This window comes from Panthera leo, chromosome C2 (genome assembly GCF_018350215.1).
Source record: "Panthera leo isolate Ple1 chromosome C2, P.leo_Ple1_pat1.1, whole genome shotgun sequence".
NCBI classification, from domain to species: domain Eukaryota; kingdom Metazoa; phylum Chordata; class Mammalia; order Carnivora; family Felidae; genus Panthera; species Panthera leo.
The window spans coordinates 104,340,719-104,353,986 of record NC_056687.1 but is presented as its reverse complement, the minus strand read 5'-3'; the positions used below and the strand labels follow the sequence as shown (position 1 = coordinate 104,353,986).

Below are 13,268 nucleotides of genomic sequence, written 5' to 3'. Positions count from 1 at the left end.
CAATTACTGGTTGAAAAAAAATGAGTGCCATTGTAATAATCTAAAACTGAATGTTATGTGGCACTGTGTAATGGAACTATTTTGGTTCAGATATGTCCTTAAGCATTTTTATCTTCAACCAACTGTGCAACCTTGTTAGAATGTAAAGAAATCGTAATTGTATATCCGCATTTTAACTAGGGAGGAATAAGTAACTCAAAAGAGGCAGCCACTCTGCTTTACCCAAAGCTAGGCAGTTTCCTAATAGTGTTATTCCATCCTTGAGCAAGTAATTCGGCCAGGAAGTGTGATGCCTTTAGGAATATTTTTGTCAGTGTAAACTGCTACACTGAGTCCTAACTTCTGGCTACCTGAAAAATGTATATTTAAGTAATACTTTATGCCCATTTGACTGTGTTCACAGCATAGTTTTTCATTCATCTTAAAACAGATGTTCAAATTGAATTAGGGCAGTATATTAGAATATCAAGTGTCAGATAATTTTTGTTGTTTGGATAGTAAACCCAAAAGAGTTAAACCACTACCTCAACATGAGTGGTTCTCGGCTGGGGGTAGTTTCGCATCTGTGTCCCTGGGACATTGATTGTTGTCTGGAGACATTTTGGGTTGTTACAGCTGAGGGTATGGGAAAATGCTATTAGGATCTGGTGTGTATGGGGCGCCTCGGTGGTGCAGTCGGTTAAGCGTCTGACTTCAGCCAGGTCACGATCTCGCGGTCTGTGAGTTCGAGCCCCGCGTCAGGCTCTGGGCTGATGGCTCAGAGCCTGGAGCCTGTTTCCGATTCTGTGTCTCCCTCTCTCTCTGCCCCTCCCCCGTTCATGCTCTGTCTCTCTCTGTCCCAAAAATAAATAAAAAACGTTGAAAAAAAAATTTAAAAAAAAAAAAAAAAAGGATCTGGTGTGTAAGAGGTCGGAGATGCTATTAAACATCCTGTGATGCCCACCATAGACCCCTGCAACAAAGAATATCCAGCCCTAAATGTCAGCGTTGCTGTTGATTAACCCTGCCTAGTTAAAAACTGAGTAAGACTCTTCAATGGCTGGCATTTGCCCTGTTGTAATCCAAAACTTTGGACATAATTCTAGGCTTAAATCCTCTCTACGACTTGAAACTAATACTGCATACATTTGGAAGGACCTGATAATTGAAAGAATAAAATGTTTTATATAAATACATAGTTTAGTTTAAACACTTAGTTTAAAGCACTAATTTATACATAACTGAAGGTTATAGAGAAAAAAAACAAGCTCTTTGGATAGTGTTTTACTTCATGTTTGATAATCATGTTCGTTGTGTTGTCAGACTACAGAAGAGTGACAGTATATAAAAATATTAAAAGTTATGCCTTTCAATGACTAAATTTAAGGTGAGCTGTTTTATTTTTAAGGTTGGGTTTTTTGTTTTGGGTTTGGGGTTTTGTTGTGTGTGGGATTTTTAATGTTTATTTTTGAGGTGGGGGGAGGGACAAAGAGAGAAGGAGTCAGGATCTGAAGTGGGCTCTGTGCCAACAGGAGAGAACCTGATGTGGGGCTTGAACTCACAAGCCATGAGAGCATAATCTGAGTCAAAGTCAGGTGCTTAACTGACTGAGCCACTCAGGTGCCCCTGTTTGTGTTTTGTTGTTTTTGTTTTTAAGTATACTTCATGACCAACATGGGGCTTGAACTCAAAACTCTGAGATAGAGAGTTGCATGCTCTACCAACGGAGCCTGCCAGGAGCCCCAAGGTTTTGTGTGGTTTGTTTTTGTTTACTTTATATTTATGTGGGAGCTTTTGGTAACTTTGACTCTTTGTCATTACATTAACAAGATACACCCCAGGTTTTTGAGGTTTATTCACATTTAAATATTTTGCATATTTAAATTGAGGAAGTAATAGGTTTTTTGTGTGTTTTTCTTGATTTTTTTTTCACCTTTGCTATTTGCTGAAATAAAGGCCTGTATTTTTTTTCTACTTGCCTCTTCCTTTTCTTGTGTTGTAATAGCACAGGCAACTACTCCTGTGAAGTAAAGTAGCAGCATTTTGCCTGAGCATGTTCAGACAAAATTTTCTCCACCATGAAACTAAATGGCTGCCTGGCAGTCAGCCTTGAAGGTTACTGATTGTGGGGTTTTTTTTCTTCTTTTCTGTTTGTAATTGAGTTGCATAAATACAAATATATAATGTTAATCTAAGAATTTTAATCACACTTCAAAGCTGTTATATTAATGATTGCAAATAAAAGTTTTCCAATTTCATATGTACCAGGAGCCTTCGTTAGTTTTCAGTCAGTTGGTTATCTTCTCTTATTACCATGAGGAATAGGTAATTTCCTTTTTTATTTAATGGTCTTGTTTTTAGAAAGTTTTAGAACATTAAGTTTGAGACATCCTTATAAATCTTAGCACTTCTTGAGGAGCTCATAACCCCAGGTTTATAGAGAAAGTTTAATAATAAACCATCTTGGGACAGGATTCCTACTGCAGTTAAGCCATGAAGGATCTTGAAAATTCTTTGTTTTAGAACAGGAGCTCTAATTATGTTAACTAACAATTGGTAATGTTGCCAAAGTAATTATAGATTATATGAATACCTTGCTCAGTTTTGCCTTATACAAAAGTCAATACTTTTTTTTTTATATATATATATATATTGAATGAAATTTTAAGCTAGGGAATCTTTCTTTGGCTGTGTACATGTATGTGAATGTATATTATAATTTGGTAAGAGTTTATATAAGGGAGTATAAACATTTCTTACCATCAGGGAAAATGAAAACTATCAAAAACATTTTTGTTTATATCTTATTAAATTTCTTTAAGCTACTGGTTTCTATCATGTATTTGTTCGTTAGTATTGGGTTTGTTAATTGTTCCTAATTCTCACTTAAGATTGTTGTAGCTAAACATAAAGTGAATGTGTAATACAACTTTTCTTTTTTTAAGGGTGAAGTTGAACAAATCGCTATGATGAAGCCAAAAGGCCAGACTGAACATGATGAGGGTATGCTTGAATATTTAGAAGATATAATTGGTTGCGGACGGCTAAATGAGCCTATTAAAGTCTTGTGTCGGAGAGTTGAAATATTAAATGAACATCGAGGAGAGAAGGTGAATCTTCTATAGATTGTTGTTGTAAATCAGACTGTTTTGTTTATTGAACAAATTCTACTGAGTCAAATACTAAGTTTATAATCATATTTATTGAAAAAATCTTTACTGTTTTAGATTGAATTTTATATTTCTTATTTACCTTTAATTGAGCAGTGTTTTATTAATATGGTAGATATTTTTGCCTCATGTTGGTATATTTGAAATTCAGGTATATACATGTGTAATATATTTGAATAATCCGTACACTTTAAATTTTTGTAGTTAAACAGAGTTAAGCTGGTAGAAAAGGAAAAGGATGCCTTAGAAGGAGAGAAAAACATAGCCATTAAATTTCTTACCTTGGAAAATGAAATATTTAGAAAAAAGAATCATGTCTGTCAATATTACATGTAAGTACATTAATTTATCAATTTTTATTAGTTTCTGACATTAAGTAAGCCCTTTTATCTGTATTACAGAAAAATAAAGACTAAAGTAGAAAAAAACTAAAAATTGTTTTGTAATGAATATGTTAAATTAATTTTTTACCATAGTACTAAATGGTAATTGGTTTAATTTTTAATTGTTTTAATTTTTATAATTTTAATTCCAGTATAATTAACATGCCATTATATTGGCTTCAGGTGTACACTGTAGTGATTCAACAATTTTATACTCGATTGAACAATTTTATACCCTGTACTCATCATGATCAGTATACTTTTAATCCTCTTCACCTCTTTCATCTTCCACCCACCTCCCCTTTGGGTAACCATCAGTCCTCTTTAGTTAAGAATGTCTTTTTTGGTTTATCTTTTTTTTCTGTGTTTGCTTCTTAAATTCCACATATGCATGAAATCATATGATAGTTGTCTTTCCCTGACTTATTTCATTTAATGTTATATTCTCTAGATCCATCCATGTTATTATAAATGGCAAGATTTCATTCTTTTGTGGCTAATACTCTGTGTGTGTGTGTGTGTGTGTGTGTGTGTGTGTGTGTGTGTATCACATCTTTTCTATCCATTCATCTATTGATGGACACTTGGGCTGCTTCCATAGTTTGACACTTGTAAATAACGCTGCAATAAACATAGGAGTGCATATATCATTTCAAATTGGTGTTTTCAGATACTTTGGGTAAATTGCAGTAGTGGAATTACTGGGTCATATGGTAATTCTAGTTTTCAATTTTTTGAGGAATCTACATACTGTTTTCCACAGGGGCTGCACCAGTTTGCATTCCTACCAATAATGCATGAGTGTTCCTTTTTACCCCACATCTATGCCAACATTGTTATTTCTTGTGGTTTTGATTTTCATTCCCCTCATGATGAATGATGTTAAACATCTTTTCACGTGTCTTTTGGTGATCTGGATGTCGTCATTTGAGAAATATCTGTAATGTCTATTTGGTTTTTTAGTGTTGATTGGTAGAAGTACTTGCATAAGTTCTTTATTTGGATACTAACCCTTGATCAGATATGTCATTCACAAATATCTTCTCATATTCAGTAGGTTCTCTTTTAGTTTTGTTGATTGTTTCATTTTTTGTGAGGAAGCTTTTTATGTCTTCGCAATAATTTAATTCTGTTTTTGCTTCCCTCCCCTCAGGAGACATACCTAGAAAAATGTTGCTACTGCCAAAGTCATAAAAATTACTGCCTGTGCTCTCATCTAGAACTTCTGTGGTTTTAGGTCTTTAATCCACTTTGAGTTTGTTTTTGTGTATGGTATAAGACAGTGATCCAGTTTCATTCTTCTGCATATAGCTGTCCAGTTTTTCCAATACCATTTGTTGATACTGTCTTTTTCCCATTGCATGTTTTTCCCTACTTTGCCAGAGATTAATTGACCATATAAGCAGGCATTTATATCTGGGCTCTCTGTTCTGTTCCATTGATGGATATGGCTGTTTTTGTGCCAGTACCATACTGATTTGATTGCTACAGCTCTGTAATATGTCTTGAAATCTGGGATTGTGATACCTCCCGTTTTGTTCTTTTTCAAGATTGCATTGGCTATTCGGAGTCTTTTGTGGTTCCATACAAATTTTAGGGAGTATTCTGCTCTGAAAAATGCTGTGGGTGTTTTGATAGGAATTGCATTAAATCTATAGATTGCTTTCGGTATTATGGACATTTTAACAGTATTTGCTTCCAGTCCATGGGCATGGGATATCTTTCCATTTGTTTGTGTCATCTTCAGTTTTTTAGTTTTATAGTTTTCAGAGTACAGGTCTTTCACTTCCTGGATAGTTTAATTCCAGGTATTTTAGTTTGTGGTGCAGTTGTAAATGAGATTATTTTTTTTAGTTTCTCTTTCTGCTGCTTCATTATTAGTGCATAGAAATGCAATGGATTTCTGTATATTGATTTTGATCTTATCTTAATGAATTCTTTTATCACGTCTAGTAGTTTCTTGTTTAGAGTCTGTTAAGGTTTCCATATATAATATGTCATCTGCAGATAGTGAAAATTATACTTCTTCCTTACCAATTTGGATGCCTTTTACTTCTTTTTCTTGTCTGATTGCTATGACTAGGACTTCCAGTACTATGTTGAATAAAAGTGGTGAGAGTGGACATGCTGAACTTAGGAGAAAAGCCCTCCAGGTTTCCCCACTAAGATGTTTGCTGTGGGTTTTTCATATAAGTCCTTTATTATGTTGAGTCTTGTTCCTTGTAGACCTACTTTCTTGAGGATTTTTATCATGAATGGATGTTGTACTTTGTCACGTGCTTTTTTTGCATCTGTTGAAATGATCATGTGGTTTTTATCCTTTTTCTTATTCATGTAATGTATTGTGTTGATTGATTTGCAAATGTTAAACCACCCTTGCATCATGGGAATAAATCCTACTTGATCATAGTGAATGACTTTTTAAAATATATTGTTGGATTTGGTTTGCTTAATATTATGTTGTACATTTTTGCACCTATGTTCATCAGAGATCTTAGCCTGTAGTTCTTTGTAGTGTCTTTACCTGGTTTTAGTATCAGGGTAATGCTGGTCTCATACATAGAATGTATTTGGAATCTTTCCTTCCTCTTCTGTTTTTGGAATAGTTTGAGAAGAATAAGTATTAACTCTTCTTTTAAGTGTTTGGTAGAATTCACCTATGAAACTGGTCCTGGACTTTCATTTGTGGGAGTTTTTTGATTACTGATTCAATTTCATGGCTGATAATCAGTCTGCTTCAAATTTCCTAATTCTTCATACTTCAGTTTTAGGAGATTATGTTTCTAGGAATTTATCTATGCTAGGTTGTCCAATTTGTTGGCATATAATTTTTTTCATAACATTGTCTTAATAATCCTTTGTATGGTGTCGGTTATTTCTCTTTCATTTCTGATTATGTTTGAATCCTCTCTCTCTTTGATAATTCTCGCTAAAGGCTTATCAATTTCATTGATCTTTTCAAAGAACCAGCTCCTGATTTCATTGATCTGTTTGTTTTTACATTGATCTATTTTGTTTTCACTCTAATCTTGATCATTTCCTTCTACTGATTTTGATTTTGTTCTTTTCTAGCTCTTTTAAGTGTAAGGTTACATTGTTTATTTGAGGTTGGTTTTGCTTCTTGAGCTGGGTCTGTATTGCTCTAAACTTTCCTCTTAGAACTGCTTTTGCTGCATCCCAAAGATTTTGAAAACACTGTGTTTTCATTTGTCTTCATGTATTTTTTTTTTTTTAATTCTCTCTGATTTCTTGGTCAACCCCATTCATTGTTTAATGAATGCTATTTAACTTCCATGTGTTTGTGTTCTTTCCACATTTTTTCTTGTGGTTGGTTTCTGTTTCATAGTGCTGTGGTCAGAAAAGATGCATGGTCTGACTTGTATCTTTTTTAACTTATTGAGGATTGTTTTGTGACCTAAAATGTGATGTGTTCTGGAGAATAATCTGTGTGCACTTGAAAAGTGTTTTCTGCTATTTTAGGATGGAATGTTAGGAATACATCTGTTAGATCCATCTGGTCCAATGTATCTTTTGAAGCCACTGTTTCCTTGTGGATTTTTGTACATCAATGGATAGATGTAAGTGGGGTGTTAAAAATCTGTTGTTGTATTACCATTATTACTTCCTTTATGTTTGTTAACAGTTGCTTTATGTATTTGGGTGCTTGCTGTTGGATGCATAAATATTTCCAATTGTTTTTATCTTCTCCTTGGATTGTTCCCTTCAGTAGGATTATATAGTGTCCTTCTTTGTCTCTTGTTACAGTCTTTGTTTTAAAGTCTATTTTGTTTGATACAAGTATTGCTACGCTTTCTTTTCACTTCCATTTGAATGATAATTGCTTTTCTATCCCTTCAGGTTCAATCTGCATCTTTAGGTTTGAAATGAGTCTCTTGTAGCAGCATCTAGATGGTCTTGCTTTTTTATCCATTCTGTCTCCCTATGTCTCCCCTTTGGGAGCCTGCAGTCCATTTACATTCAAAGTACTTATTGACAGATATGTACTTGTTGCCATTTTATTACTTGTTTTATGGTTTTTTCTGTAGTTCTTTTCTATTCTTGCTCTTCTCAAGAAAGCTTGCCAGCTTTCGTTAGTAATATACTTGGATTCCTTTCTCGCGCATTAAGTTAATGGTCACATCAGTGCACCCATTCTTTACTCCTTTCCTGCCACATTTTGGGTATATGGTGCCATACTTTACATCCTTTTATTTTGTGAATGCTTTGACTGGTTTTCATAGATATACTTAATTTCCTGCTTTTGTACTTCATACTTTTCTTACTGACATTTCTTGTCAGGCTGGTTTAGTGGTCATGAATTCCTTTAATCAAGTTTGGGAAACTATCCTTCTGTTCTAAACGATAGCCTTGCTGGATAGAGTTTTCTTGGCTGCAGGTTTTTTCTGTCAGCATTTTTTGAGTATATCATGCCACTCCATTCTGGCCTGCAGTTTCTGCTGAAAAATCTGCTAATAGCTTTATGGGGTTTCCATTTTATGTAACTTTTCTCTTTTTAAAAGATTTTAAAAGTCTTTATCACTACTTTTTGCTATTTTAATTACTATCTGTCTTGGTGGGGATACCCTTGGGTTTATTTTTGAGGGGCTCTCTGTGCTTCCTTGATCTAGATTTCTGTTTCCCCAAGTTTGGGGGAGTTTTCACTATTCTTCCAGTGCAATTTCTGCCCCCTTTTCTGTCTCTTCTCCTGAGACCCCTATGATGTGAATGTTATTTCATTTGATGCTGTTACTGAGTTCCCTAAGTCTCTTCATTTACTATTTTTTTCTCCTTTTCAGTTTGATTGTTTTCCATTACTCTGTCTTCCAGGTCAGTGATCCTTCTGCTTCCTCTATTCTACTATATATTCTCTTTAGTGCATTTTTAGTTTCAGTTGTTGAGCTCTTCATCTCTGATTGGTGCTTTTTTAGGTTTTCTGTCTCTTTGTATTGAGGGTCTCAGTGAGATTCTCCCCTCTTTTCCTCAAGTCCAGTTAGGATCTTTGTGAGCATTACTTTAAATTATCAGGTATATTGCTTCTCTCGGTTTTGTTTAGCTCTCTTGTGATTTTGTCCTGTCCTTTCATTTGGGACCTATTTCTGTGTCACCTCATTTTGTCCAACTCTCTAGGTTTTCCTGTGTGTTAGGATAGTCAGCTACGTCTTCTGCTCTTGGAAGTAGTGGCTTTATGAAGCAAAGGTCCTATAGTGTCCTGCAATGCAATGTCCCCTGTTCACCAGAACTTGGCACTTCAGGGGTGTCTCATATGTGTTGCATGTAACCCCACTGTGGGTCTGAGCTGCATGTGCCTTCAATCCAGTCATGTGCAATGGCTCACTCTGCCTGTTGGGCAAGGTTTGTTCCCTGTGTTGTTAGTGGGCCAGTCTGGGGCCACTTGAGTCAGACAGGCATTTGCCAGAGATGCAGTAGCACCAAACTGCAGGACACTTTCCCCATTGTCCCTTGAGAAGTTTTCATTGGTGGGTAGGGCCTGCAGCCAGACCAAATGACTGCTCCCAGCCCACTGCTGAGGCTCAAGTCAAACTGGTATGTGTGGTTACCTTCCCCTCTCCTCAGGACAGGTGGCACTTTGGTGTGGTGCTGGCTTCTGTCTGTGCTCCTTGCACATTGCCAGGCTTGTGGCACCACTTTGGATAGGCTTTGGCCAACGGCATGCTGGAGGGGGCAGGACTGGAGGAGAATTGGGGTGGGGGTGGGGGTTGAGGAAGCTCTTCGCAAGATAGATGGAGAGTATTGGCACTGCACTGGTTCCCGAAGGTGTCTCTGTATCTAGGCTGGGAGATAGGGGAGAAAATGGTACCTGCCAGCTCTCTTGTTTCTCCTTAATATATCTGCCCTCCGGCACATGATCTGAGATTAGTAAATAAATTTCTTTCACATATACTTCAGTCTTTCAAACTGTTGATTCTATGCTCTATCTCCATGGGACTTTTTGTTGTGCTGTCTCTTTAAGGGTCACAGTCTCTGTTTCCTTTCAACCTCCCATCTGATTTTTCCAGGTGTGACATCCCACTGATTGTAAGAACTCTCAAAATTAGTCCCCTCTAGTTTTTAAAGCCAAATGGGGAGTTGTCTTCCCCATGCCTGGGATTCTTGTAGTGAGGGTCTGTTTTTCTCCCTTTTTCATGCTCATAGCATTCCTGCCTCCTAAGAACAGTTCCAATGGGTCCCTTTAGCCCCAACCACCTTCTCCACCCTTCCCACCCTCTTTAATGTGGCCTCTTCTCTACATGTAGCTGTGGAGAATGTTCTGCCAGTCTTCCTCATTTTCTGGGTTTACACTGATAAGGGTGTTAATCTAGTTGTAGCCTTGGGACAAGGAGAACTTAAGATCATCCTACCTGCCACCTTTCCCTGAAGTCCCCAAAGTTGACTTTTAAGTATTCTACTTTAAGTTGGGAGGTGGGTTCACAAGTGTTTATTAATGTACTTAATAGTTCTACACATACATTCTCTATTATGCATGTAATAGCCGATCTAATTTTGTTTGTATGGAACCAATTTTGTTCCTAATTCTAGCTTTGACCCTGAATTAGGTCTGTACTGCAGTACCCCCTGTGCCTCACCCTGTAGCCCTAGGTAATTAATTGTAAATTGGTTGTAGTTAAGAATACTGTAGAAACCACTAATTTTACTAAGTTATTACACAATTTTAGAAATGGCATTTTAGGATCTCTGATTTTTATTTTCCTTTTTCTAGTTATGATCTGCAGAAACGAATTGCTGAAATGGAATCTCAAAAGGAAAAAATTCATGAAGATACCAAAGAAATTAATGAGAAGAGCAATATACTGTCAAATGAAATGAAAGCTAAGAATAAAGCTGTAAAAGATGTAGAAAAGTAATAATCTTTTGGAAAGTACTAAAGTGTTTAGGTTGTTGTTTTTACGTGTATTTTTTATATATATATATATATATATATATATATATATATATATAAACTTTATGCCAGCACATAAATGTAATGCCAACTGTAATTTGCCAACTTATAAAATGGTCTCCTTTTTCAGAAAAAGAATAAAAAACCTAATTGCCCTGCATCCAGTTGATCATCACAAATTCAGTGCCCAACACTGGTCCTAAATTAACAGAAGATGCTGCCTCCTAGTGGCAGAACACAATAATACACGGCAAAAAAAAAAAAAAATTTAACCTGGCAGCTTAGTTGTCTTAAGAATAAACAGTCCACACATCTTAAGAATTAGGTTACTCTAATTCTTAATTAGTAATTAGGTTACTATTTTTTTTTTTTTTTAAGTTTCATCATGACCCTTCTCTATGCCTTCTCACAGTATTTGGTGACACCAATGTCTCTTACCTATGTGATTTTTTTTTTTTTCTTTAAAATGAGTTTTACATTGTGGTAATGTATTTCTATACCTTGACTCTATAGTAACCAGGAAATGTAGTATTTCCCATCCAGTTTAGAAAGGCAAAGCAACTCTTGTAATCATATTTTAATGGCTCCCTCAAATTTAGTGGAAGGAGAGGACCAGTTTGAAAATGGTTAGCTGTAGAATCTTACCTTGTAAGAGCTTGGACACATTTACAGAGGCAGTGTCCCAGGCAGAACATGTAGCATGACTTTGAAATAAATGAGTATCTAAAATAGTGACTAATAATTCTCTTTATTTGTTAGGAAACTGAATAAAATTACAAAATTTATTGAGGAAAACAAAGAAAAATTTACACAGCTAGATTTAGAAGATGTTCAAGTTAGGGAAAAATTAAAACATGCTTCAAGTAAAGCCAAAAAACTGGAGAAACAACTTCAAAAAGATAAAGAGAAGGTAGGTTTTGAAAGAAATCTTACAAATTTCATATCTGAATATCAGATTTAATTTTCATGGATGTGCCACTCCCTCATTTTTTAAGCAAATGAGTTGGGATTCTGAATATTAAGTGTTCTAGGATTTATCTCTGATTGTGACTTTTTTTTTTCTCCAAAGGTAAATTTTGCATTCATTGGCTTTGAGATTTAGAGTTTATGTTTCTGTGGCATATATTGTTGGGAAAATACTTATCAAGTCACCAATTCTATTTGATAGTAAACAACATAGTTTTCCTTTTCTTAATGTAATGGTTTAAAGAGATGTTTTTGGTTATGTATTCTGAAATTTTAAAAACATTACCTGCCTCCTAGAGAGTATCAGAATAAGAGTTCTCTCTTGGAAAGGAGGGAAGGGGAAACTCAAAAATCTACAGAGGGTGGATTAGCTATTCTGAGGTTTTAAAAACGGTTAAGTTTGGAACAGAACGCATTATTTCCTAGGAATCAGTCCCTAATGATCAATTGGCAGTCTTTCAAACTATTTTCATAACTAACAGATATTAATAGATATGACATCTAAGTCCCTTCTCCCAAAAAAGGCTTTGTACCATATAATTACATGTTAGTTATAATATAGGCTCTCCTTTATGTTGTATTTTTCCAAATGCATTTGTTTACAAAATACTTTCCACTCAGTATGGGAATAAATCTTGGGCAAATCAGTGTTTGAGGGTCATCATTTTTGGGAAATGTTGAACTCTGGTGCTGGATAATCTGAACAAACCAACGTGGATTTGAGGGTAATGCTTAAATTGGACAGACTAAGCCAACTGTAACTCTTATAGAGGTATTAGTCTTTAGGCATCAAATGTCAATAAGTGGTTATTACCAAAGGTATTAATGGAATAAGATATTACTCCTACATGGTGACTCTGGAAGGGTAATGTGAAAGATTTTAGGATTTCGGGGAGGCCACGGGGTGTAAAAGTCATCCATGGTAAGTTTCAATATACCATGAAGGACAGTTTAGGAAATTCCACATAGCCAGAGTATATTAATTGGTGAAGAAGGATAGTTATAGCCTGAAAGTAGAACAGAAGGAAGAAAGACCTGAACGCCAGCCAGGGAGAATTCTCTTCCATAACAAATGAGGAATTCATAGAATTTACTGTTAAATTAAGAGCACAGAAATTGCAGTAAATGGTTAAGAAAGTATTTGCTAAAGCCAGCTAGTTCAAGTCAAATTACAAAGGAAACCACAAAGACTTAGAGGATACTGAGAAATGCTTTTAAATAAGCCAAATACTGATGATACTGGATAGCCTAAAGGTACATGCTCCTCCAAGTTTAAATTGTTTTACAATCTTAGGTTGAAGAATTTAAAAGTATACCTGCCAAGAGTGAGAAAATCATAAATGAGACAACAACTCGAAATAGTGCTCTTGAGAAGGAAAAAGAGAAAGAAGAAGAAAAATTGAAAGAAGTTATGGATAGCCTTAAACAGGAAACACAAGGGCTTCAAAAAGAAAAAGAAGTAAGATTCTTTATCAGTTGGTGTCTAGGTGACTTTTTTTTAACTTGAAGAATGTTTTTGTGTGATAATAGTAAAAACTCAACTGTTAGAAAAATTTTGGACTTACAATATCTAGCATTCATAAAAATAGCTTAAATTCTTTTTGTTTTCTACTTTCCCATTTAAAAAAAAAAGTTAAATGAGAATTTATGGTGGAGGCAGGAAATGCCCTTATTTGATTTCATCAAATAGCTTTTTGTCTTCTCTTAATTAGTTAACACCTGTAAAAACATGGAACCACACTAACCACAAGTTGATAAGTACCTTTCTTTTCTCCTGTAGCACTTGTATAATAGTTTATGGCTCTTGAGTCAGTTCTTGGTTTGAAATCCTACATCAGTCATTATCTCTCTGTATAGGCTGTTAGGTCTCAA

At 35.3% G+C, this 13,268-nt stretch overlaps 1 protein-coding gene across 2 annotated transcripts in view; it reads left to right on the top strand.

Moving 5' to 3' along the window:
• SMC4 (structural maintenance of chromosomes 4) overlaps positions 1 to 13,268 on the top strand; it is a 46,091-nt gene that overhangs the window by 9,427 nt on the left and 23,396 nt on the right. The window contains exons 1-6 of one of the 2 annotated variants that reach the window (XM_042956122.1): positions 1,311 to 1,366; positions 2,925 to 3,089; positions 3,354 to 3,481; positions 10,251 to 10,391; positions 11,190 to 11,340; positions 12,691 to 12,855. In XM_042956122.1, coding sequence (XP_042812056.1) covers positions 1,352 to 1,366; positions 2,925 to 3,089; positions 3,354 to 3,481; positions 10,251 to 10,391; positions 11,190 to 11,340; positions 12,691 to 12,855 — 765 coding nt within the window. In that variant the 5' untranslated portion in view covers positions 1,311 to 1,351. Of the gene's footprint in view, positions 1 to 1,310; positions 1,367 to 2,924; positions 3,090 to 3,353; positions 3,482 to 10,250; positions 10,392 to 11,189; positions 11,341 to 12,690; positions 12,856 to 13,268 lie in introns of those variants that run through there. The other variant, XM_042956121.1, reaches the window with a different exon arrangement.